The sequence below is a fragment of the Lacerta agilis genome, chromosome 2 (genome assembly GCF_009819535.1).
Source record: "Lacerta agilis isolate rLacAgi1 chromosome 2, rLacAgi1.pri, whole genome shotgun sequence".
NCBI classification, from domain to species: domain Eukaryota; kingdom Metazoa; phylum Chordata; class Lepidosauria; order Squamata; family Lacertidae; genus Lacerta; species Lacerta agilis.
In genome coordinates this window covers 68,439,354-68,466,552 of record NC_046313.1, presented here as the reverse complement: position 1 = coordinate 68,466,552, position 27,199 = coordinate 68,439,354, and the positions used below count along the sequence as shown (strand labels likewise).

The following is a 27,199-nucleotide window of genomic DNA, read 5'->3' as shown; positions in this document are numbered from 1 at the left end:
GGCATCCGACTTTCTCAGGAGACCATGAAGGAGTGGAGGTGGCAGGTTATTTTGTCTTCCTGGGTTCCACCGTAACCATGTGCCTAGAGGTGCTTGGAATTTATGCTACTGAAAGCTTAGGATCAGAGTGTAAGAGACCAGTATGCTCTTCCGAGATCTGGGAAGGGCTCAGGGAGCGTGGGCTGTTTTTACACTCTGAGTGACTTACAAGGGAACTGTCTGACTTCCTTTTCTGGGTGGCAGCGAGAGAGGCAGCATCATGGAGGCGATGGGCACCCTAAGGGAGTACAGAGTTGTTGGGAGATGCCTCCCCACTCCTAAGTGACCAACACCACCTCTCTATCGTATGCACATCTTTGCTCCTAATCATGTTGTTGCAAAGTCCCGTTTCTGGTACTTTGTCTCTCAGCTGAAGAAGATGAAATCTTCTGGGGAAATTGTGTACTGCCTCTGTTTATAAAACTGAGCAGGCACTATCCAAAAACTATCCAGTATAAGACTCTAAGTGGGGTTTTTGGATAGTAATTCTTAGGCCATTAGTCAAAAGAAACCACTCCTCTGCTTCCCGGCATGTAGAGCTAGAGGCTGGAAACTTTATTAAAAGTGGTATACTACATGTCTAAACTCCTGTCTGTGTTTGCATCTGACATTACCTGTTAGAACCTGTTGCACATAAATACATCTGCAAATGGGCACTTCTGTTCCATGCTGCACCTTCCTCACCCCTCCCAACACTTTTTGGATACGAGGGCCACATTCACCCTTGGCCAACCTTCCATAGGCCACATACCAGTGGTGAGTGTGGCCACTCTTGCATGCATGCACCCACAGGACACACCCACAGCCTCCCCTCCTTAGCTAATCCATGCAGATCAGCTGAGGAGGGGGTAATGGCCCCCTCTCTGCTCATCAAAAGATCTAATTACCTGGGAAGAAGCAACTTGCATGCCCATCAAGGTTATGTTCTTGGTTTTCCCCACTCAGTGTTGTGTCTATTTTTGCTGCTACGCCTAAAATCAGTATGGTCATGGAGGGGGAGTCAGAAACATTTGCTTGTGGAAGCAGATCAGGCCCCCAAACTAGGGTTAGCCACTCTTGCATTACTTATATTGGCAGCCCATTCTCAAATGACTTGTGATGGGAAAGCTCCTGGAACTTAATGGAGGTAGAGTGACAGCAGGCCCCTCCCAGAGGTCCTACTGTGGAAGTGCAAATTCTTCTGAAATTCTTCTGAAATCCTGGAGATCTGAGTAAAAGCATGCATGCCTACACTACCCCTGGGAACCAATGACAACAGGTCTTTCCATCCTTCTTAAGAACTGAGTTTGGGAAAGGACATATAATAAACTAAACTTCCTATTGTCTACTACAACATACAACATATGCCAGTATGAGTACTTTCAGTATGTAGCTGAAATACAATGCAATGCTGTAAATGTGTGCTCCCTTGAGTTAAGTGGGGCTTACTCCCAGGTAGGTTTGCACAGGATTGAAGCCTGTATCACGAAGGAAAACACATTGGGGTAACTGATCCTTAGGAGACGTTCTCCACATCCTGCCGGGGGTTTTCTTATTCTGTAAGAAAAACTAAAAACTAAGTAATAATATTTATGTTGCACCTACGGTAGTTTTACTAATGTATGCTTACTAAATCTATTAAGTCTATGCTAAATTGAACAGTTGCCTCTTCCAAGCAAAACAAGGGTTTCAAAGGGTGTATCCAACTGCATAGGGGACAGTCGAATTTCATCTCTTCTGGGGATTCCACACGCACAATATGCATTAATCTCCCCTTCACGAAGCACGCGCCGTGACGCGCGTCTTCCGAGTGCACACATGCTTCTAGACGCGCGGTTGAAAAAGCCAAGATGCGACTGCGGGGGGGGGGGAGGCTCTCCTGAGGAAGAAATTTCCTAGCCACTACACGGCGCTGTGGCCTCCAGAAGAAGTAGCTGGGCGTCTTTCTTTCCCGCCTCTCCTCGACTTGTGCGTAAAGGGGACGAGCGAGGGCGAAAGCAGGGTAGTTCTGCTCTGCGAAGCCGGAGGACGTGGGGACAGCTGAGCGCGCGGCTGAGAGCCCCGGCCGTTCGCTAGCATGTCAGTATCTCTTCCCAGCCCCGTCCCCGCTTAAAGCGCTCGCGGAGCCGGGCTCGGCATCATTGCGCTGCCGGGGATGCGCCCGGGTCGGAAGAGGTGGTGCCGGGGAGGTTACGCCCGGTTGAAATCCCCTCCAGCGGGAGGCAGGGGCTACACTCCACATTCTCTCGGCGTGCGGGTGGGCGGCGGGAATCGCGTGCCGGATTTTAGGGTGGCCCATTCGAGCGGGGTGGGGGTGGGGTGGGAAACCGGCGGCGTCTGTCCTGTGGCATCTCGGAGGAAGCAGGAGGCTGTGTCCATAAAAGGGCTTGGACCTCTTCTGGCAAGGAGGAAAGGATTCTGCTGGAAGCAGGCGAGGACACCCGTCCCTCCCTCCCTCCTGGGATCCAGCTTAGTGATTCAAGTTAAAGACTTGCAAGAGTTTCTTAGCCCAGTATTTGCACGCAGGCACCAGTGAGCGAGAAAGGAAGGAAGGAAGGAAAGGGGGAAATAATATTAGATGCCCGCTTCTCCTCAGGGGGTGCCTCCTGGAGAGCGTCCCCCGGTGAGGAAAGGCCTTCTGTTAAGGAAGGGAGCACCTTCCCCGGCTGGCCACCCCTTAGATTGGTGGGAGGCGGCGGGTTTCTAGCGCGCTGCCAGGAGCTTTGCTGACACCTCGCGTCGCTTCTTGGGAAGCTCTTTCGAGCTGCGTTTCTGCCCTAGGGGAGGCTGACGGGGGACGCCAATCTACCGGACTAGGAGCCAGAGAAGGGGCTGCTGGCAGTTGCATGGAGCAGAAAGAGCGAAAGGGAAGGGATGCAGCAGGGCTGACCATCGACCTCAGCTGAGGTTGCAGAGCCACTGCACAATGACTAACATCCGCTCTGAGTTCAAAGGTGGATTCCCCAGGGAACTGAAACAGAATATTCCCGCACAAGGAACAAGGCAACTGAAGTGCTTCCTCCCTAATATCTAATCCACCCACCCCGTTACTGAAATGGGCCACTCTTGTAATCTATCCATATTGCGCTAGAGAAAGAGAGGGGCTGTAGCATCCTTGAATTATAATAATGAGTCTCAGGAGAGAGGAGTACCATGTGTGTTGCAAGTGCAAAGCACACTGCCTCTATCATCCTTGGATTTGCCTTAGGCAGGGCTGGAGGAATATTGCTTTGGGCATCAGACTTTTATTAACACCAGTACCTCTGCCTCTCAGCAGTGAACCCATCCCTAAACCCTATAATGCATAGGCTGCTTTTTATTTGAATTTTGTGTTCCTTTCAGTAGGAGGAGATTAAGACCAGTGTGAAATTCAGTTCTCTTTATAGGTGTACACCTGAGAGGCAGCAATCCTATACACTTACTCGGGAATAAGTTGAGCTTGCTTTTGACTAAGCATGCATAGGATTTAGCTGCATGTGTGATTGAATCTGAGTTTAGTTCATGTAGTTCATTTAATTAAAAAAAAAAGAGCAGTGAACCCACCTTTCCTCAGCATGAAGTTGTTTATAGAAGTGCCCTTTGGTCTCGACTCTTCCTGTGGCTGAAAATGTTTTATTAGGGTTTCCCTGCGCTTCGGAAATTTTAACTGTGATCTATTGACTGTCCTCTCTTTTGGGTCTAGACAGTGGTTTTTGCAGCATGACTCTTGGGCAGAATAACCAGTAGAGAGGGTTGGGGATGGAAATCCCATAAACAACACTGGGAAAGGATGTGTTGTTGGCTAGCAGATCCCAATTTTACTAAAGAGGGCCAAGCCATCTCTGAGACTATCCCAACCACACATAACAGGTACAAGCATCCAGGACTTGGAACTGTTTCACTCTAGCGGAGACCTTGTTCTGATTCTCCACTGCCCAGTGCTTTGGATGAAGTGCATGTGAACTGCTTGCATAATCAGAAAATAATAATAATATGCGAGAGGGACTCATAAGTACAAAAGCTTTGTATTGTTAGGTCCCTTCCAACACTACATTTATATGATTCTATGATTATTATGTATTAAATTTGTACACCACCCTTCCATCTAAAGATCCAAGGGTGGTTCACAACAGTACAGTAAAACGCAAAATGAAAATACCAAATAAAAACAAACCAATGAACTCCCCACCTTCCACAACACTTATAAAAAGTCATAGAATGTTAATCAGCTGAACGCCTGGTTGAAGAGAAACTTTTTTGCCTAGTGCTTTAAAATATGTAATGAAGGCACCAGGCGAGCTTCCCTTGTAGAAGAGGGTAGTCTACTGTGATACCAATGAGGCAAATGGATACTAACTAGGGGAGGTATGGCCAAATAGTCTGTCTGTTGAAGCTACACGGCCACTGTCCCCCACCCCCATCCTTAATGGGCTGTATCCCAGTGAGTGGGTTGCAGGCACACAAATTTAGGTCCATTTGAAAAGGGGTTTGTTAGTGCTCCAACATAGGATGAACATTTCATTTTATGCTTTTGTAAGATTCTCTCTTACAAAAAAGGGTAATTGCCGTTCAGTGAAAGCAAATGTAAAGTGATGTACATTTGGGGCAAATACAGTGGTACCTTGGTTTGCAACTGTTTTGGATTGCAACCATTTTGGATTACAACCACGTCAAACCCTGAAGTGTATGTCCCTTTTTATTATTACAACCCATTTTTTTTCAATTACAACCCATTCTTTTTGGAGGCCCCATTGGCAAAAGCGCACCTTGGGTTACAACCTGTTTTGGTTTACAACCGGACCTCCGGAACGGATTATGGTTGTAAACCAAAGTATCACTGTAAATAAATCTTAACTTCACATACATGCTCATGGGATCTGAAGTGGGGGTGACTGAGCAGGAACAAGATTTTGGGGTCATTGCTGTTAGCTCAACTAAGATGTTGAGCCATCCTGCAGCAGCTGTGAAAAAAGGTGAATTGCATGCTGGGTTAGGAAAGGGAAATAAAACTGCCAATATTGTAAATGTTGTTATACAAATCTGTGGTGCAACTACACTTGAAATAATACCGTGTACAGTTCCTTCACCTCAAAAAAAGTATTGTAAAGCTGGAAAAAAGTTAAGAAAATGGTAGCCAAAACTGCTCTATGAGGAAAAGGTATAACATGTGGGGGTTTTTTTTAAGCATAGAGAGAAGGTGAGTAAAGGACGGACGTGATAGAAGTGTATAAAATTATGTATGACATAGAGGTAAACAGAGAAGCTGTTCTCGCTTTCGTAATTCTAGAACTTGGGACTGTTGATGAAGTTTAGTATTGGAGGGTTCAGGAAAGATAAAAGAAAGCACTTCTTCACATAACACGTGACCCAGTACTGTGTTAGAAACTCAGATATAAAAAGCTAGGTGCCAAATGGCTCCTTACACCAGGGTTACAGTTGCCAAAACGGAATGCCTAGTTGCCATTTTTTGGGCCACATTGGCTTGAAATACATATTTTTCACCACGGCTTTTTGGTCCCTGAAATTCATTCTGATTGTGCAGATAAAATATAATGTGTATAATTCTACAGGATGTGTTGCTATTTTGTGAAAACAGGCAAGGCCCAAAGATCCCCAGGCACGCAACTCCAGATGGTGGAGACATCAGGCACCATCCTGGGGGCTGGACGTCTTCACTTGGCCGCATGTGAATTTTGAACACCGGACACACATCTTTAAACTATGGAATTTGAGCCCCCTAGATATAGTGATAGCCACCAACTTGGATGACAGAAGTTCGTTGTAACTCAGCCCCATGGAAAGCACTGAAAGGGGGCTTCATTATGACTGACTTTTAAGACTACATTCTTATACCCACTTTCTTGGGAGTAATCCCCGTTGCTCAATTTACTTCTGAATAGGCATGTATAGGATTGTGCTGTAAGTGCCTTTTGTCCATTGAGGCAGTCACGATTCCCTTTTGCTTGGTTATGTTTCCCATCCGACAATGGGTAAACAGCAATTCCAGTTATTCAGAGCTCTATGAATATATGAATGTTTTCTGTGTCCCCAAAAGGAATATGACAGTTTTCCAGAAGTCAGGATCTGGAAAGGAATTGAAACTTAATTGGTATTTTTAATTTCATTGCAGGAAAAACTGTGTTGGATAAATTAATAGTGGTAGGAAACAGACTACCGCATTACCTGTGGACAGTCTGACCACCTCGTCTTGTCCCCAGTTTCATGAGTTTTGTGACCTTTTACCAAGGAGTGTTTGTTGGTAGCAGGTGCGTCCCGAAATTACCTGAGACACAGAGTGGGTTTGTTTCTCCTTGTGTCGCACTGTGTGTTGACACTGGAAGACAGCACAGGAGAACAAGCCTCTGTGCTTTGAGACCTTGTAAACAACATCCTTCTTGCCCTTTCTGGAGACAGGGCAGGATGAATGTCTTCATGGCAACGTCTTAGTTCTGTCCAATGGATTCCCTGGCCTCCCCACCCACCACAGTAGGCCTGGTTTCCATCTACAGTCATACCCCGGGTTGCTCATGCTCCGTGTTGCGCACGTTCAGGTTGCGTACTCCGCTAACCCGGAAGTGCAACACGGAGCGCAGGCGCTTCTGTGCAGTCCGCGCAGGCGCAGAAGTGTGATATCGTGCTTTCGTGCATGCGTGAAAGCACCGCCCGGGTTGCGCACTGTTCGGGGTGCGAACGGCACCCCGGAACGAATTCAGTGCGCAACCCGAGATACCACTGTACTGTATTACTCTAGCAACGTAAGCTCCATTTTGCTGTATAGATCAATCCTCTGTTGACATTGAATATCCCAAAGTTTATATGTTCATAGAACTGGTGTGTAGGTATAACAGCTTGGAAGCATGCCTCTAAACAAGAAGGTAGGGTACCTGTACTAGCAAAAGGGGTTTTGTGCTGTGGCAAGAGGGCGTAGAGAACTGAAAATTAGAGGTGGGGAATTTGTGGTCCTCTAGATATTGCTGGACTCCGACTCCCTTCATCTCTGACCATTGGCCACACTGGCAGGGGCTTATGGGAGTTGGAGTCCAACATCTGGAGGGCCTCAAGCCCACCCCACCCCACCCCACCCCTGCTGTAGACTAATACAAAGGCTAGTCTGGGTTACTACCAGCCTTTTGCTTCAGCAGCCTCATTTTGTGATGTGTGGAGGTGGAAGTATTGGGGAGGAGTTAAGGCACGGTAAGTGGCAAGTCTAGTTTGCCTTCCTTGACCACCTGCTTTTTTAGCTGTTGGATGGTTGCTAGCCCTGCTCCTTTTCCTTTCTACTCATGATAGAATTGCTGTTGCCAAAGTGAGTTGGCTGGGTGTTTATTAGGGGCTGGATTCTCAGGATATAAATGGGCCCATTTCTCCCCACCACCACCACCCAAAAATAGAGTTACGTTCTTTGATACTTCAGCCTACACTTGGACTTAGGAGCTGTAGTGGTTGAAGGCATCTGTTTGGGAACCCCATAGACGAAGTCTGTGTCTCCTGCTTTGTTGTTGTTGTTGTTTGGATGGGTGCCAGCCTTTGGCTCCTGTCAGGGCTGGGCTGGGCTACTCGGCACACAATTTACATTCCAAGACCTGGGTGTCAAGTAAACAGACAGCTCACTCTTTAAAAGAAGAAATGAGCTGTAGGCGCATGTGTAGCTTCCTGTCATACTCTTGCGAAAGTAGACGGTTTCCCTTGAGCCTTAGCATTGCAAGCAGAATCTCCAAAGGAGGGAAGCGGCACTTCAGGCAGCTCCCATTTGCCGCAGGTATTTGACGCTTCTTTTCTTCCGCTGGTGGTCTTATTGTAGAGCAGGGCAAGGGAGCCTGTGGCTCTTCAAGTCTAGCTGGACTACAGCTCCCATCAATCCCGACCACTGGCAATGCGGGCTGGGGGTGATGGGAGATGAAGTCCAACAATGTCTGGAGAGCCATGGGTTTCTCATCCTGTTATAAAGGGATCCTATAGCAAACATGTATACTGTGCTCAGGCAGCTGTACTAGAGGAACAGGCAGTATAAAGCTGGGGTGGATGGGATATAAAGTGTGTAGGTTTGGTGCCTGTTCAGAATTTTGAAAGTTTGGGACCAGGGTATCATATGGGTCATTCTGTCATGTGGGCCTGGTTCTGAGAGGTAACGGTAGAAATTGAGGAATGAGGGATGCCCTCCTGGCTACTGTTAATCACCTCACACAAGGAGCGATTCTCATCTAGTGCTGCTCTAGTAGAGCGGGGGGGGGGGGTTAGGTGTGGATGAATGGAATTTGTTCAGCCTCTTCTTCTCTTCCTCCATGATGTGTAGAGTGTGTTGTTGATTTTAGCAGGAGGGGTAGGGAATCCTAGTGCCCAAGTTGGCAGCAGGATGCTTAGAAATGAAAAAAGGAAACACTGTGTGACATTTTTGGGTGGTATTGCTAGTGAAGTGTTGTGATGACACTGCCGGCCCATTTCCAGAGCCAGGATCCTTGAAAACAATAAATCCCCTGTAGCAGTGTGTGCCTTGGCTATAGAGGTTTTTGTCAGAAAAGCTACTTGGACCAGAACTTGCAGGCCTGCCTGGTAACCTGGAATTTAGCACAAGAAGTAGGGCTTATCAGTCTACCTAGGGGTATGCTATTTTCTGATGGCCCTGTTCTCTGCTAGAGCGCTTTCCAAAATGGTCTGTGTGATGCAACAGAGATCACTCACGTATGGTGCATTAATTACTTTTCTCATCTCTTCTTCAAGGGAGTCTTGTGTACTGCACACAAGGCAGGATGTATGATTTTTATTTATTTTCTGACCTGTGTGTCATTAATTTAGTCATGGAATTCAAGGCAGTATATGCATGGTTCGCAGGCAGTCAGTCATCCAGGCAATGTGGCAGCCTGTTTAGCTCCAGCAAAGTGATAGGCTCATGTGCCTTCACACCATAGCTTGGGGCTCTTCCCTCCAGTGGGGCTTATGACAAGTGCCTGTTCTGTGTATTCTTGGACACCTGGTGCTGAGCAAGCTCCCAAAGCAGTTTAACACCTGGTGCTTAAATCAGTTTGTAATATGGATGCAAAACCTAAATGGGTGAGAATGTAAATTCAGGTTCCCTTTAGCAGTCTATCCCCACGTTGGCAATGGTCACAGGTGACAAAGGTAGCCCAGAGCGAACTTAGAGGCGTTTTTGTGTGTGCATATCTCTGCCTGGGGCAGAGGAAGGGGGTGCAGTGGGGGCGGACCACCCTGTGTGTCTTCGCTGGGGGGGGGTGACATTGCGTGCGCCACCCACCCGCAACGTCCAAGTCTACCCCAAGCCGTCGGGGGAAGGGGGGAGCTGCGCCGCTTTGCCGGTAGCATTCCCCCCTTCACCCTTTGTTTTGACAGCTTGGGGGAGGCTTGGGAGTCGTGGGTTGGTGGCATGCTGAATGTCTGCCATGGGCAACTCGCTCCGCTCCTGTGAGTGGCTCGCTCCGCCCCTGGCTGCAGGGCGCACATGCCGCTCCCTGCACCCGAGCGGCTATCCCACACCTGGAAGGGCAACCCCTGCCCCCTTCAGGAGCGCACCCTGCCCCCCCTCGGGAGCGGGCCCACCCTAGGCAGTGCAGGCATATGCTCCGCCACTGCCTTCACCAACCTAGTGTCCTTCAGATGTTTTTGATCGCAACGCCTGCTAGCCCCAGTCAGTGGGACCATGCCGCGTGGGGTTGATGGGAATCACAGCCTAAAACATCTGGAGGGCAACAGGATGGCAAAGGTGGTGGAAGCTGGCATAGTGCATGGTTAGAGAACGTGCTGTGGTTGGCAAACCAGTGAAAACCCCGCCTTACCAATCATCACCTCTGTCAGTTTATTTGTGTGTCCCTTTCCCTCAAGAGCTTCCCCAGTACAATACAGAAGAAGATAACGAAGACAGCAGTGCATAGCAAAATATTAGCATCAGCCTATCAAAAGAGTTCAGCAGTAATTTTACATCAATCTTTATGTCAACCACGAACTCATTAGGTGGCCTTAGGCAGGCCATTGCTTTCTCAGCCTCGGCCACCCCCCCATACCCGCCCAACCTGTGATACTGGGATAATAAAACTGGTCTACTTTACAAGGCTGTTGTAAGGGTAACTTCAGTGGAATTCATGTGAAGTGCCTGGGAAAATGCCTACGTACTCAGTATGCATAATTCGTAATAAGCACAAGTAATTGATGTTTGTGAGAGGTGATCGAAATAATTTTAGACCGTTGGACTGATTCTCTGCCCTGGTGGGAATGCACTCCTGTGACTTGAGTGGGCTGCTAATGCAACAGCTTTGAAAAGATATCTGAAGAAGTGTGCATGCACACGAAAGCTCATACCAAGAACAAACTTAGTTGGTCTCTAAGGTGCTACTGGAAGGAATTTTTTATTTTATTTTGTTTTGGCTATGGCAGACCAACACGGCTACCTACCTGTATTTGAAAAGATGGACATTAATTCTTTTTGGTGCACAACCAAATTTTGTATTGAGGAGAAGTCCTTGCCAGTAACTGGAGTCAGGGCTGGTAGTGAAGCACAAGTTGTGGTGTCCTTAGCCTTTATTGAGAAAACTCTTTGTACGAGACACTTCCTTCCCCAAACATATGGCTTTTCCAGTAATGTCACAGAACACCTTTGCAGAAAAGGTAGCATGGGCTGTGTTGAAAACTTGTGTGAAGGGGGCTACATCTAACATTTGAGATGTGACTGAGTCATCTGCTGTTTGCGGGTAAATGAGAACAGACATAAGCAGTCGTGAGGACTTAACTGTGCATGTGTGCAGATGCAACACAGTATTGTCAAAATAGCATTCTCTAAACTCAATGCTGCAGTAGCTGGATGGTGCTAAGGCTCTAAAGCCATACCCTAGAGTGCCCTCCCTCTGCTTACGTGGCTCTAGGATTTGCCCCCAGCCAATGTCCCTGTTGTGAGAATCTCCTCAGCCCACCTTTTGGAGGGCATGTTCTGTTCCTATTTCATAACCTGAGTGCAGTGGCTGCATGGTATAATTTCATAAGCTACTTCATAAAGGGTTGTGAAACGATGAATTTCTTGGGTGTTTTTTTCCATCTTCAAGTGTGGCTCCCATTTGGAGGCTGCCTCATGGGTTTAGTGAGAGTCTATGCTAACTCTGAGTCTCACCGTATGGAAGGTATGGAGATCAAAAGGAGAAAGAGCGAGGGGGAAAAGAATGAATGAGAACATTCTTCTCTCCCCAGTTTCCTCTATTTCATCCCAGGCAGCCTGGAGAGAATTTTCTGTGCTGTCTGAAACATCAGAAAGTTTAAGAGCTAAGAGGACAAAACTGTGTAAATGGAAGCCCACCCTCCCCCTGTCACTTGAACACACAAAGATACCCTCATACCATTGACTTGGTATTTTCTATAGTCTTATCAACTCTCCAGGGCTTCAGGCAGTGGTCTTTACCAGCCCCATCTATGGAGATGCCAGGGTTGAACCTGGGAACTTTTTTGTGCAAAGTGTGTGCTCTGTCACTGACTTACTATGCCCCTTGCACTTGTATGTACCCCACCACCACCTCCCAAAATATACAGAGAAGGAAAGAGTTGTGACTAGACTTGCTAACATTCACTGGGGGGTCGGGGTCATGCTCAACACAGCTGCCTCTCAGCAAATTCATGCGCCAACCAGAGGACAATGAGATTCATACAGTGTTTGAACTCTCACTGTGGGCTGATTCTTGAAACCATTTGAGGCTCATCTGTGACATTCTGGACTGGTTAGGGGAACGTTTCAACATACCACCTGCTTGCAATTTGCCAAAGCTGAGTCCCCTTCTGGGAGATTTTGGAGGAAGTGGCACATTGCATTATGGAGACATGTGGAAACAGTTGCTTGGCCAGTTCCCACGTGCACCAGATGAGACAAAAGTGGTGATGTAAGGTGGTCCTTGGGATCATTGCTTCCATTTTATGAGGAAGATTCTGCTGGATTTTTGTTGTTGTTGTTAAATAAACAGCCTTTCACAATTTGGGCATGTTATTGGTCGGTGCACGTTCTATCCAAATATTCACTTTAATAATCTGCACTGTAGGCAGATGCAAAGAGGAGACAACCTGTGTTGTATGTTTAGGTGCCATCTCTTGAGAGGATGTGTGACAGTCCTGAAAGAAGCCACCGAGTACTTAAGCTACCGAGTACCTTAAATTTTAAAACACTCTTGAATCAAGGTCCTGACTAGATTGTTGTAAGAAGGGTAAAGAAGCCAAACAGAATCTGAGTTTTCTTCTAAAGTGGATTGCTCTTCACGCACAGCTTAAGAAGTCTTCTCTGGTCTGCAGTCTGGCTGCCCAGGAATCTCCATGGCCATCATCATCTCATAGAATACAGAACATACTCCCATAATTGTGAATTAAATGTGGGAACATGTTGGCAGTTTAGAAACTCATAGAGCTCGAGTGGGCCTTCCAATGGACAAGGGATGAGTTGCATTCAGCCAGACTGCACTTACATGAATATAGTAAGTGAACCATGTTACGTACAGTACTTCTGTTCCTTGGGAGGGTGTACACCATATTTCTGTATGACTGAATCCTTTTCAGTCCCCAAGGGAAAAATAAAAGCCCAGTTTCAAACAATCGTTTATAGGAATTGGCTTATAGTCTACACTGATTCCCAGATGATGTTATAGTAGAACTGGATTGGGAAACTTGTGGCCTTCCAAATGTTTCTGGACTCCCAGCTCTGAGAGGAGTTGGAGGGCCAGTTTCTCCAGCACTGTAGCAGAGGATGCAGACTAGATGTCTTGTTAGGCATGCCCCAAACCAGCACTTGGTAAAAGACCAAGTGGAAGGATAGCCAATGCAATGCCCTCCTGATCTTGTTGGACTACAACTTTCATCAGCTTCCGCCAGCATGGCCAATAGGGATGTTGGGAGTCATAGGCTACAACATTGGAATCACACTGTGTTGGCTATTCATGCTTTTGTAAGACCAAGAGCTAAGGCTGTATCTGCAGCCCTTTGCTTTCTGCTTAGTGATGATTACAGAGGATGCTGCAGCTCTTTTTGCTTGGGTTTGATCCTGGCAAGGTGAGGTTTCCCTGTAATGTCACCGCAAAAGGGTTAGGTCTCTTGGAACTGATTGTGCACTGCAAACACACTTCATTGTGTTTGTGCTTTCAGGAGTGAGTCAAGCTCCCTGTGTCCCATGTAACGTTTCGTCGCTTGGTCCTCTGGTGGTGAGAAGAATGGGGTCTGTTTCAGAGATGCTCACAGCGGTGCCCCTTCACCAGAGGCCCGATCTGCTAGAGGCCTGTGCCGACCTCATCAATGAAGAGTGGAAAAGGAGCAGGACCTCCCGCATCCACTCCCTGCAGAGATCCAGCAACAGCTTCCCCATGTGCCTGGTGCTGATTAGGACCCAGAGGTTGGTGGAGGACACCGCAGAAGGGAAGACGGCCAAGAGTCAGTGCCAACTCCTGGGGCATGCCAGGCTGTCCCGTGTGGTTGGCCAGCCCAAGAGCTTGTTTGTGGAGACGGTGGTTGTCGCCAAGGCCGTCCGGGGAAAGGGCTACGGCAGAAAGCTGATGGAAGCTGTTGAGCATTACGCCAAGTCCCGCAGCTATAGGTGCCTGCACCTCACCACCCACGACAAGCAGCAATTCTACGCCCACCTGGGTTACAGCTTGTCCAAGCCAGTTCAGTGTGCTGGATTCGCGAGTTCCCTTGTACCTATGGAGTTTCTGGAGAGCTTCTCTCCCCTTCAGCAGGGCACAGAACTTCCCACAGGCTCTGGGAAGCGTGAGCCAAGTGCATCTTGCAGCAGTAGATGTGGAGCAAGCCTTCCTCCATTGCCACCTTCAGCACACCTTTCCTCATTCGCGGTTTGCTCAGTGGCTTCTCCTCCCCCACCACCTCCATTGCTTCCTGTTCATTCTTATCAGCCAGCAGCCGCCACCATTTCTCCCCCTCCCTGCCTGTCAGCTTCTGTAGCTTCCCATAGTTCTTCTCCCCAGGCCACGAATGCTTCTGTTTCGCCCTTGCAATCAGCCACCGTGCCTCTTTCTGCTGCAAACCTTCCTCCCCCTCCCCCTCCCCCGCCTCCTCTTCCTCCACCTCCGCCCATGGCCCTTTCAGCAGGCCATCCCGATTCCTGCAAATCTGCCTCATCTGGCCCATTGGGGGACAAAGCCCAGAGCCAGCTGTTTCTAGAAACGCCATATCGTGACCTGAAAGGGCGGCCTATATTCTGGATGGAGAAGGACATCTGACCCTTTCACCATGTGCCTGCGCGAGTGTGATGAAGATGAAATGACAGCTGAAGGAGCAGAGATTCTGAGAAGAAAAGCTCAGCTTCGGATCCAGTGAGATGGGCTGTGAGAGAACTATTCTAACACGAACAAAGCAAATAGATTCTATCTTCCATGGTTGTTTTTATCAGAATTCTGTTCAGACAAGAGCCCATTTTCATGCCATAAAAATGTGAAATTCGCTTAGACGATGATCTATTTTGGATACACTTTCAAGGCCATCCACTGTTCCCCATTGTCTTCCAGTGGTGGTTGCCATAGCTGAGTGGGTGGGCCTTTGCTGAGTTGTGTATCGTAAATTGACTTGCCTTAAAGTTTGATGTCATTTTATCAATAAAGCACCTCTGAAATATCTGAACCGTCTCCTCTGACTCTGCAGCGGATGCACAGATAGGTGTATTTCAGAGCCCATGGAATTAATGCTAACGTGCTAACAGAAGTCAGTGCGGTAGGACTAGGCATCTGTTGGAGGCAACAGTGTCCCCACAAAGATTAGATAAGCCGAGAGAAAGATGTATTTTGGTAGGATAATGGCAGAGCAGGCCTGTCCTTCACAAACACACACGATTCTAATTTGAAACCTGTATCATTCTTTGGCCTCTTGGTCTGTTCTGGAAAGCCTGCATTCCAGAAATACATTTGTAATAGAATGCTTGCCTGATTGCAAAGGTGTTTTTTAATCGTCAGGTTAATGACTTGGTCTGAGGCAGAGATCAACTTCATAGCCTAATTTTAACTGTCGTGATGCTATCCTCTTAACAGATGAGGTAGTGATCACAGTTAAAATGAGCCCAGTGAAATGAGTGTCCCTGATGGTGGGCTGGATTCTGCTAAATAGCTGTGCTATCGGAAGCCAGCTCAATGAGACCTGCTAGCATAATGGGGTTCGCTTCCCTCAACCCATGTTCTTAAATCAATGGGGAGGGGGGGCAGGATAACCCACAGCACAGCATACAGGGGCGGGGGGAGAAGGGAGATTGCTCTGTCAGGGCATTTCTGTTTCGCTGATGGAACAATCTCTTTAGCAATACAGTATGTTGAATTCCACCCAATGTATAGTACTTTCCTCACTCTTGAGCAACCACTTTGAGGCCCAACAATTTGGAATTACTGTAAGGATCAGGTTCCTACAATGAAGGACACCAGTTAAAAACTTACAGGAAAGTCAAGTCTCTCTCCACCCCTGCCACCCAACTGTGTGTGTTTAAGTGAAAGTGCTCACTGTTCCTTCTGTAATTATTTGTTCTTAAACCTGCGGTTTTCATTTCATTTCAGTAACAATTAGTACCCTCTTCTTCTTCATCATTTATTTGTATGCCACCTTGCCATAGTTAAATTAAGCTCAAGGCAGTATCCCACTTCTAAGGCAGTTTCACACTTTACATGTTAGGAACGTCCCTCTATATATTAATTTTGGACTCGTAGCTGTCCATGGAGACGCAGGTTAATTCTGTGTCCAGGGCGGCTGTCTACCAGCTCCATCTGGTACGCAGGCTGAGACCCTACCTGCCCGCAGACTGTCTCGCCAGAGTGGTACATGCTCTGCTTATCTCCCTCTTGGACTACTGCAATGCACTCTATGTGGGGCTACCTTTGAAGGTGACCCGAAACTGCAATTAATCCAGAATGCGGCAGCTAGACTGGTGACTGGGAGCGGCCGCCGGGACCACATAACACTGGTCCTGAGAGATCTACATTGGCTCCAAGTATGTTTCCGAGCACAATTCAAAGTGTTGGTGCTGACCTTTAAAGCCCTAAACGGCCTCGGTCCTGTATACCTGAAGGAGAGTCTCCACCCCCATCGTTCAGCCCGGACCGTGAGATCCAGTGCTGAGGGCCTTCTGGCGGTTCCTTCACTGCAAGAAGCAAAGCTACAGGGAACCAGGCAGAGGGCCTTCTCGGCAGTGGCACCCACCCTGTGGAACGCCCTCCCATCAGAGGTCAAAGAGATAAACAACTACCTAACATTTAGAAAATACCTGAAGGCAGCCCTGTTTAGGGAAGTTTTTAATCCGTGATATTTTAATGTATTTTAATATTTGTTGGAAGCTGCCCCAGTGGCTGGGGAGACCCAGCCAGATGGGCAGGGTACAAATAATAAATTATTATTATAATTGTGTGCCTTTGCAGACATGTGTTGGTCATGTGCAGGTGCCAGGTTTTTTGCAGGTAAGGTTGAAATCATTTGCAGACACATGTCAAAACTAGTGCGTGAGATGGCCCTAATACTCTTTCTCCTTCAGTGTGCTTGTTGGAAGCATACTTGCTGTTTCTTCTAAACTAGATTGGCTCAGCTCTTGCTATTATAAAATACATTCTCCATTGAGGGGGACAGACAGAAGTGTGACGTCTGTTCCATGGAGCCAAAATTACATCTCCTGTCCTATAGTCACAATAGCTTAATACAGTAATAATAATTAAAGACTTCGTACAACCATGAAACTATTTTATCACAGAAAATTAATACATCTCAGTCTGATGCAGCTTCGAACTTCTACTGTGTATAAACATTTATTTATTTATTTATTTATTTATTTATTTATTTATTTATTTATTTATTTATTTATTTGCTAACATACATATATACATACATACATACATACATACATACATACATACATACATACATTTACAACTTCGAAATCTTGACAATTCCTTCTTAAGAATGCAGAGCCCAAGGCCATTTGGAATTTCCTCCTTTCCAGCCTTGGAACAGCAGTTCTGTGGATGCAGCTGAGAAAAGGCTGCTGTAGGAGAGTGTGCAACTTTTATGTGTCCGTTATCAAACAACAATTCCACGTTCAGGCTATTGGGTGCTTGATCACAGATGCTTTCATTTCCGAATTGTGCATTGTATGCTGAGGTTTCCATTAACTGAAAATAATCTCCCAACTCATACCAAGTATTGACTCTTGCAATCCCTCACCTGAAACTGCACAAATGGCATTGCAGGTACAATGCAACACAGCTGCCAGCTTGTGTATTACCATCTACATTGTTCCAATACATTTTCCTATGAAGCATTTTCATTTAAGCACATGTGAAGAAGCCATGTTCCACCACCTGCTTATATTTCCCCAATAATATGCTTGAAACCACACCAGTAGCTTTGTCCCTTGTTTCTTGGAAGAGACAATAGATCTGTGTGGTTTGCAGGATTCCCACATTTTATTTTCAAAAGCCTGATAACCTTGGTTGTTTTCCTGTGTACCTACTACTACTACTACTACTACTACTACTACTAATTGAATTTATATACCGCCCTATACCTGCAGATTTCAGGGCAGTTCAGAGTTCTGGTCCCTCAAAGGAAAATGAAGTTTCTCCCCTCCCCCCAAAAAATCTTATGCAAAGTTCCTCTGATCATATAAATAAAATAACAAATGTATGCTCTGGACACCTCTCTTTTGTATATAGGGATTGTTACTCTTCTGTGAAGGTGTTGTGGAATCTTGACACTTTCTGCCAAAGAAATTGACCATGCCACAAGTATTATGCTTCCAGTGTTTCATCCTTCTCTGCTCATTATAGGCGATTTATGTGAAATGTATCAATGGAAATGGACAGCAACTCAATAGTAGGGTTCATTATTTGCATGCAGATTCAGGATCCAGGAGAGCCACTGCCAGATAGTGTAGAGATGGACAACACCGAGCTTCATAGACCAATTGTCTGATTCTAATTCTAAAGCAGTTTCTTGCATTCCTAAGGGGAAGGGAGACCCTTGATTGCCTGACAGAGCAGCTTCAGCTCTGCTTATTAAACCCTTTGCTGGGCCTGTTCACACGAACCGTTCACTATGATGGCTGTTGCACATGCACAGAATTGGCCACATAGCTAGTTCAGTTCACATCTGGCCAAAACATGGTTGATCTATCTGAATTCAGTCCAGTTTGTGCGTGTGCTGATTTGATTGTATGAGAGTTGAGCACAGGCTGAAATAGCACCATGGACTATATAGCACTGCAGATTACAGACCAGAGTCTCTATTGGCTTCGACATCTTTGCTCTTTTGAACCCATCTGGCAATTTCTCCTGCAAAAGTACACATCACTGATGTAGCTGGGAAAGATGCATGCTTTAGGCACCGTACACAGAAGACTGATAAGGAGATTGCTCCAAAAACTAACATATCCAGACCCCATGAGCATCATCTGAGGCTCTTCTCTGAGTGTCACCTAAAGACAGGTTCAGAGGGTGGCAGTTTGGGAGAGGGGACTCCCATCTCTCCCATTGAAACCCTCCTGGTACTAACCCATATGTCTTTGGTGCCAGGTTAAAACCATCGCCCTACATCCCAGACTATTAGAAATATTGATGGAATATAATGAGTTAGGCTTATATGTTGGGGTTGCTTTTTAATTGTAAATAATGTTAATATTGTCTTCTTTTTAGGGTTTGGTTTGGGGGTTGTGTGTGTTATGCTTCTGAGTTATTTCAGTTTATTGTTTTATTATTGTTGGGACTGATTGGTTTCAGGTGAAAAACAAGTTAAATAAGTACAGTATGTGGGGTTTTTTTTAAAGTCACAACACAACAAGCCGCATTTTTAAAAAGGTCAGTCCAAGCCATCAGACTCTGAAGCACGTGAATTGGCCTGTGAATCGGCACGTGAAGTGGCAGCTATTACATGTTTCTTCCTCCTCCCACACTTGTTGCCTTCTACAATGAACTTGGCAAACTGCAAACCAATTTGAGTTCTTGTTTACTTGTTTACAAAAACCTGCCCAAGTTGTCTGAACAATCAGGCAAGGAAAATTGAATTTTTCTGACACACACACACACACACCCCCTCTACCTTCTGGTGTAATGTAAGTCAACAAAACACAATTTAGTTAATCATGACACTGATTAGGGATCTTTTACCATAGGAGCAGAATCAGCTTTCTAACCATGTCACCATGAGGCAACCATGCAGGTAGCGATTGTTTCGAGTCTGGCTCAGTTCTACTAAGTAATTTGTTCTGCCATGATATAGCCGCCCCAGATAGAAATAGGGTGCAGTAGGTGATGATGTCATCAAATTTGGCTACTAACAATGCAGCTGGGCTGGTCACATCAGCACTTCTGGCTCAGATGTCCTGTGGAATGAGAAGAGCGGACTGCAAGCTTGTGGATTAAGTGCAATTATTTATTCAATTTACATCCCTTCCTTCCGCCTGAAGGAGCTCAAGGTGACAAATACTATTCTTATGTTACTTGTGCTATTTGTAGCCCATTGTTGCAATTTATTCCACTTTTCAGTGTGCAGGAAACTCAGCCTACTAATAATGGGAGGGAGGATTCAGTAAGTGATCCCTGATGGCAGCTGTCTCTGCTCTTAAGACTTCATAGTAGAGGAAGGCAGGATGTCTTCCTGCATGTAGATTAGCAAGTTTTTTTTTTGTTTTTTTTTTTGGTATGCACATCAGAATGTTTCGGTATTGTCAGGATTGTGAGACTGTATAATTTGGTTGGTTTCTACTTTCCTATCCGACTCTCCCATACAAAATTTCCCGATAAACATATTTTCTGGTGGGAAGTTGGCTGGGCTATGATTGGTGCTTTATATTCACCAACATGTAATTAAAACAAAACAAACAGAACAATGCACACGCCCTAGCCTTGATCAAACTGTTGCTGTTGTAACAGGCTAGTCTTCAAATGATCAAATCTTCTTCCCATGAATGGCGACTCTTGCTTCTACTCCTAGGATAACATTACCTCCATATATTCCTTAATCCATATACACTTGGTTCATTAATACATCACTCCTGAGTCGAGGTTATTAAAGCTGGTGAATTATGCAAATCAGCATGCCTGCCGAGAAGGAAATGGTGGAAATGACAAGTGAGTTCTTTTGAACTGGACAAAGCCCAAAAATCTGTTTTCAGTGTCAGAGCTGAGCTTTGAAATAACAAAAAATAAGCATGTGAGAGTCTTGTTCTCACATTACTGAGTAACCAAAACCAGCATCTATGCCTTAGTGATTTAAGAGTTTTAAGGGTAAGGATTTGACTCCACCACTTCCCATTTTATATATTAATGTTTTAATTATGAATAGGGTTTTTTTTCCAAGCCTGGGAGTGTCATTTGCTCTATAGCAATGTCCAGTTCCTGGTTGTCAAGTCGCATCTCTGAACATGTGAGGCTATTTTTGACAGCTCACCCAATACGATAATTCTTAGCTTGTATGCCCAGGGGTGTACCTAGGGGATGGTGAAATTGGCCCCTGCAAAAATCTCCCCCGATTGCTCTGACCAAGGAAAGAGTGTTAGTTGTGTGGGTCAAAAGTCATGAGAGGCAGATTGCCTGGATGGAAGAATCGCCTCAGAAGAAATTGAGATACTGAAGTAGAGGGGGTGGTTTTAGGCAAATAATGCGACTATTGCAATATAGTGGGTTTTTTCAGGGGGAGGGCATGAATACAGCTCCTTGCCAAGGGCACAAGGGACCCTTTTTATGTCTTACCCCTTCTGTGCACTGGGTACTTCAATTTGTGAGTAGATTTGCATAGATCTTTGCTGCAATAAGGAATACTCCACACACTTAAGTGAAGCCCAATATCCTTAGTAAATTCAAAACTCTGAGACATCTAGCAATAGCTTTACACCAAACTGTGGTTAGAGGAAAAGATGGAGAAAGGAAAATAAGGCTATGATTTCTATGCATTACCAGTTACATGAAGATCAGAGCGCACATCGTGCCAGGAAAGAGGCTAGGAGAAAGGACGTTTTGCCACACTTGTTCCACTCAAAGGAAATATTGCAATGCCGAGAGATGATGGCTGGGGTTTTCCATGCTGACTCAGGAAGCAGAATGCTTACCTGATCCCAAGATGATGGCATGGCAGCATGCTTATCTAGTCCCAAGATGATTGCCAAACCAGTCAACGAATTGGCCAGTCTGTAATAAAGTTTGGGTTTGAACCCTGGTGTTCTTTTGCAGGGAGGAGGTGGGGCTAGGGGTTTGTGCATGTGATGTTATTGCTGACCTGTTGGCTTCAGAGTGGTCATGTGGTTCTGATCCTAAGCCACACCTGATTCATTGGACAGGTTTGGCTCAGACAATATGCCCCTAATTCATTAGCTTGTCAGAGGCTAGCTAGCTAGTCAGTAGTTCAACTAGGGAAGGATCCTGGCATGCAGTTTCAAATTCTTAGGCTTTATTCTAACCCTCCGCAGTGCAGTGTTAGAGTGGGAAATGAAGCCAAGGGGGATGACACAGAGCAAACAAAACAAAACCAACAAGTGGAAGCAGCCCAGTTGGAGTTTTGGGCTTCTCCATTGTGGAAAAATACCTGGCAGCATAGATGCCTGTGTAATCCAAACAGCTTCTGTTCCCAAGTAAGGTGACTTTAGGTAAGTTTACACATAAGCCAGTACAGCCAGCTCTCCGCTTCCTGGTATTCAGCCTTTCCCTCTCCTTGGGTTTAGCTCATGAATTTATCTCCTTAAAGCTTAGACACAATACATTTACCCCATGATACCTTGATATTCAAGGTAAGCAATCCCATTTGGAATCCATGTCAAGCCCAGATTCCCAGGTTTAAAATTAAAAAAAAATACATTGTGAGGCTAGTTGAATTAATTATATTTATGTTCCACATTTTCTCGAGGAGCTCCAGGTGACTGGCATGGTTGCCTTTCTTCCCTGTAAAATCCATGAGGCCTTGTTGGGCCTTCTCATATGGTGGTTTGGCCCAAACCATGGTCACCTGTCCATTACCTGATGTCATATGATAGCAGGTGCAGCCCCAGTGCCCAATTCAGAAGAAGAATGAAGAACGCAATTTTAGGTTTGCAGCTGCAGGTTTAAATTTTAATGACTTCACATCATATGGTTCCAGGTAAAAACTGCCTTGCTTACTTTGGTGCATCATGTCGCCTTGGTAAGTGGATTTGAACCTGGCTGTCCCTAGCCTTAATCTGAGCCTAACTGCTACACTACTTTGGCCCTGTGTGTCATATATTGAAATTCAGGGGGAAGATCTTACTCTGTCTTTCCCCTCTCCCTGCCAGGGTTCACATTTGTAAACAAAGCAGGAGGGCCCCCCAGAAGAGACATTGGCTTCTTACACCCACCATGATCCTGGACAGAACCATTTCAGTCTGCATCATCTTCCTCCTTGGGGTCATCCAGTGCCTGAGAGGGTATAACTGGGAGCAGACAATGGCCAGCTCTGTTTTCCAGCAGGAGCCATTTGTGGTGGTGTGGAACTTGCCCACAGCCAAGTGTCGAGATCATTTTGGGATCACCTTGCCTCTGGAAGCCTATGGCATTGTGGAGAACAGGACAATGCTTTTCGTGCCAAGACATAACCATTTTTTACAAGAACAAGTTTGGGCTCTATCCCTACATCTCCCCAGATGGCAAATGGCACAATGGAGGGGGTACCTCAGAACGTCGATCTGAAGAAGCACCTGGAGACTGTCTCGAGAGATATTTTTGAAATCCTGAAGCCTGATTTCCAGGGACTGGCCGTGGTGACTGGGAGGAGTGGCGGCCTCTCTGGAGGCGGAACTGGGGGCCCCAAGAACGTGTATAGGGCGGCCTCTAAAAAATTGGCACGGAACAGAAGGCCTGATGAACCCCTCACGGAACCATCCTATGTTGCGGAGATAGAGTTTGAACAGGCAGCTCGGCCTTCATGGAGAGAACTCTACAAATGGGGAAGTCTCTGAGGCCACAGGGATTCTGGGGCTTCTATGGGTTCCCTGACTGCTTCAATTACAACTGGGAGAACGAAGAGAACTACACCGGTCATTGCAACCCCATAGAGGTCCAGTGGAATGATCATCTCATGTGGCTCTGGAAGGTTTCATCTGCCCTCTATCCCAGTATCTACCTCCCACCAAAGCTCCCAACATATTACCACCAGCGTTATGTTCACCCACCGCCTCAAAGAAGCATTTCGCGTGGCACAGTTTGGCGGTGAAGCATCCTCTCCCTGTGGTCGCATATTCCAGAGTCACCTACAGACATTCTTCACTGTACCTGACTGAGGTAAGAATTGAGAGGTGCCAACTGCATACAGTACGCCAGGCACTCTTCATCATCGTATCAAGTGAATAAAGGTTAAGGCTGCAATCCTAAACCCACTTAACTTGGGAGTAAGCCCCACTGAATTCAGTAGGACTTACTTCTGAGTAAACACAGCTAGGACTGAGGTGCAAATATCTTAGCTAGCTGGAAACTTCCTTCTGTGGTGGGATATTAAAAGATAAAGGGACCCTGACCATCAGTTCGAGTTGTGGTCCGACTCTGGGGTTGCGGCGCTCATCTCGCTCTATAGGCCAAGGGAGCCGGCGTTTGTCCGCAGACAGCTTCCAGGTCATGTAGCCAGCATGACAAAGCCGCTTCTGGAGAACCAGAGCAGCGCACAGAAACGCCGTTTACCTTCCTGCTGGAGCGGGTCCCTATTTATCTACTTGCACTTTGACGTGCTTTCAAACTGCTAGGTGGGTAGGAGCTGGGACCAAGCAACGGGAGCTCACCCCGTGGCAGGGATTTGAACCGCCGACCTTCTGATCAGCAAGCCCTAGGCTCTGTGGTTTAACCCACAGCGCCACCTGGTCCCTTGTGGGGGATATTAGCTGCCACCATACATTATTCATTCATTATATTTTTATCCTGTCCTTCCAAGGAGCCTGGAGTGTCACAGAGGGGGTATTTCATTACTCATGTTCTCATAACAACCCTGTGAGGTAGGTTGGTTAGGCTGAGAGAAAATTATTGGCCCAAGGCCATTCAGTCAATTTAATGCTTCAGAAGTAATTTTAATCCAGGTCTTTCCACATCCAATTTCCTCATTTGCACCGTGTGTGTGGTGTACGTGCAATCACAGTAGCTAATTAATTCAGGCACTTCATTAATGCTGCAGCCAGCTGTGAGTGAACAGGAAGCAACTAATTAACTGCTTTAATAGAAAGGTGTTGTCAAGGATGGGGAATCCTTTTGGCCCGGCTGGCCACACCCTCATCTTTCCCCAATTCTGTGAGCCCAACTTTGATAGGTGGGTGGAGCAAGCCATTTGTCAATCATCTCATAACTATGTTCCTCATGGGGAACTTGGTAAAGACAGTCTGGTAGGCCTGAGCTGATGGGTGATGACTTCAACCTTGCTTTCCGCAGGAATTGGCTGTATGACCACAAACCCTGTAAGGCACCCAGTCACACGGGTGATCCAGCCCCATGTCAGGTGTGGGGGAATTAGCCTTGTGGGCCAAATGGGGGTCCATCAATTCTGGACCAAATTTGGCCAATGGGCTAGCAGCTGCTGATTAACTGGCATTTCTGGATTTAGGGAGGAGAAAGTGTGGGTGAGCAATAGCTGGAGGAATATGCTGCATAAACATAGGAGAATAAAAGGATGCACAAAAGGTTTCACAATCCACATTCCTGTGGTGTCTGTTAAACAAATTCGTCAGACTTTTGAAGCATTACAGAAACCACAACTCATGTTTGACCAGAGAACTTAACTGGGCCAGAAAATTCAATGAAAATCTACCCATTGTAACTAGCCAGAAACTTGCCTAATGCAATGTGTTAATATCACCAAAATGATACGTTGCACTTCTCATGTAGAAAGCTGCCCAGTGCTAACAATTATCTCCTTTTCTCCATTCAGGCTGACCTGGTGTATACATTGAGAGAGTGCAGCACTTGGGACCGCTGGGGTTGTGCTCTGGGGTGACCTCTCCTATTCCCAGTCACCGGTGAGTATCTCTGTCAACAATGTCCTATCCATCTATTAATTCATGAACCACCTCTATATATATGCTTCCCAATTACAACATTTCCTAAGGATACCGATAATGTATTCAAATACAACCATCAACCGTGAAACAACCATGCAGCGATTTAAAACAATTATATTAAAACTTTTACTATTTAAAGGAAATAAAAAGCTATTTACCAGGCACCAAAACAGTGCCAGCCTCCAAGGGGAAAGCATTTGATCGGTGGGATGCCATGGCCAAGAAGGCCCTCTTCCTAGGATATACTTCTAAGTTGAGAATCAGCACGAGAGAGAAAACAGATACCTCTTTGCCCACCTCACCGATAACCCAGCAGCTATTCCCCTACTTTCCAGCTTTGGTGGGGATAGGATAACTTGGTTTCTCCCACTCCTCTCCCAATTTTCTTGTTACCTTGACTAATGACCATGCTCACCTGCCCATGTGGTTGGTTCTGCCTAAACGAAAATGGCTGGAAGCTCCCATCCTCAGTGCCAATGGTCCATTCCCTAGAATGTTCTGAGCTGTAATGCTAGCTTTCCATCTTCTAGGAGAGCTGCAGGAGCCTCAAGCATTACATCACCACGACGCTGGGCCCATACATCGTCAACGTAACCACGGCAGCACGCATGTGCAGCCGTGAGCTGTGCCACGGCGTGGACGTTGCATGAGACGGGACCCCAGCGACCTGGAAGCCTTCCTCCACCTGGACCCACAGCAGTGGGAAGAGGAGGTCTCAATGACAGATTTTCCATATCAAGACATGTCCACATGGGAACAATTCAGTGTCACTGCTACCCTCAGTGGACTGGAGCCTCGTGTGAGAAGCCGCTGTGGCTGGAGCCGTCCAAGGACCGGAGTGGTAGTCGAGCTGAACAGTATAACAATGTATTTCATGCAGGGTACGTCAGCAATGTTTGTTGTGAAGTCAAACATCTGTCCCTCCTTCCCTTTACGATGAAAAGGGACGGAATTCCAATAACACATCTTTGCAGATCCAGCACTTTACTCCAAGGGCAGTATTGATGATATCTGTTCTAGACATTTCTCGACTGGGCGGACTCCTCCGTTTTCCCAAACAGAGCGGGGTCTGGATGTAGACAAATAGCAGACACACACACTTTTTCCTTCTTGATGGTGCACTATAATTTAAAAACAATCTCAGGTGTAAGCCTAAAGAAAGGGCTTAGGCATTGTTGGTTTTTGAAACTGTAGCCCCAAGCACATCTAGTAAAATAAAGACACACTTGGAAACCCTAAAGAGCATGAGAGCACCTTATACCTTCAGAGTTCGTATGTGATCTGGCAGGTGGAATGCTGGGAAAAGGAAGCATTCACTACCACCGTGAAATACACCCTTGCACACCCTTCCTAGCACTACAACTTAAAGGAGACAGATGTCTGGAACTTGGTGTCATAACTACCTTTTTCATAACCACTCTGTCTCTCCCCGCCCCCCATCTTCAGTAAAAGCTATGAGAAAGCAAGTGAGTTGGAAGGTCTCTCTCATTCACTTTTCTGTTTTTTAGCACACTTAGCTGAGCAACTATTATGCAAGATTCAGGTTCATTTCCTCTCACCTGCTGTGCTACTGCTGCAAGGATATCGCACTTTCCCAGATGAAACTGTAATACTTGGCTGAGCTAATCGCCTTTTATCACATGCAGGGCAGTGCTACTACTGTGATGGTGAATGCAGGGTAACGGGGAGATGTGTGAGTATTATGGGTACCTATTGGATAAAGTCCGCAAGGTTCTTGGTCAAGAACTACCTTCTCCAATCTGGTGCCTTCCAAATATTTTGGACTACAACTCCCATCAACACCAGGCAGCATCACCAGTGGCCAAGGATGAGAACTATAGCCAAAATATTTTGAAGGCACTAGATTGGGGAAGAACTTGTCAGCAGGTGTGACACAACTCTTGCATCCTTTTCTTGCCGGGGGTGGTGGGTGGTATTAAATCCAACTGAACTAAAATTATTTAGATGCCTGAGCCCTATTTATTGCCCCTCAATTTGGCTGTATCACCCCCTAAGTATGGCCATACTCAAGTTAGCCTTTTAAAAAGTGTTGTGAGCACCAACAAGTCTCTCTTTCCATCAGGACCTTGCCGCAGATGGGGGAAAAGACTAGTGTAAGCAAAAGGACAGTTAGCCTGCAGTGTGATACAATAGCAGCACCTCCACCAAAAGAGTAGCCCTGGAAGCATGCGCAAAGAGGACCAAGACTCATTCTCCAGCATC

At 46.3% G+C, this 27,199-nt stretch overlaps 2 protein-coding genes across 2 annotated transcripts; both read left to right on the top strand.

The window, feature by feature from the left end:
- Nucleotides 1-1,979: 1,979 nt before the first annotated feature.
- On the top strand, nt 1,980-14,591 carry NAA80 (N-alpha-acetyltransferase 80, NatH catalytic subunit). Its single transcript, XM_033140596.1, has 2 exons — nt 1,980-2,097; nt 13,111-14,591. The coding sequence occupies exon 2, from the start codon at nt 13,176-13,178 to the stop codon at nt 14,196-14,198; it is 1,023 nt and encodes a 340-aa protein (XP_032996487.1). The 5' UTR covers nt 1,980-2,097; nt 13,111-13,175; the 3' UTR covers nt 14,199-14,591.
- Nucleotides 7,102-25,999, top strand: HYAL3 (hyaluronidase 3). The gene is given in 15 exon segments (XM_033140597.1): nt 7,102-7,756; nt 22,238-22,510; nt 22,512-22,605; nt 22,607-22,700; nt 22,703-22,743; nt 22,745-22,859; nt 22,862-23,109; nt 23,111-23,149; nt 23,151-23,222; nt 24,847-24,866; nt 24,868-24,934; nt 25,507-25,609; nt 25,612-25,737; nt 25,740-25,873; nt 25,875-25,999. Coding segments are annotated over 14 exon segments (1,404 nt in total). The 5' UTR covers nt 7,102-7,756; nt 22,238-22,301; the 3' UTR covers nt 25,917-25,999.
- Nucleotides 26,000-27,199: the final 1,200 nt, after the last annotated feature.

What these genes read in the sequence shown, in the direction of transcription:
- NAA80 (XM_033140596.1), top strand. Translation starts at nt 13,176, where the DNA reads ATGGGGTCTGTTTCAGAGATGCTCACAGCGGTGCCCCTTCACCAGAGG.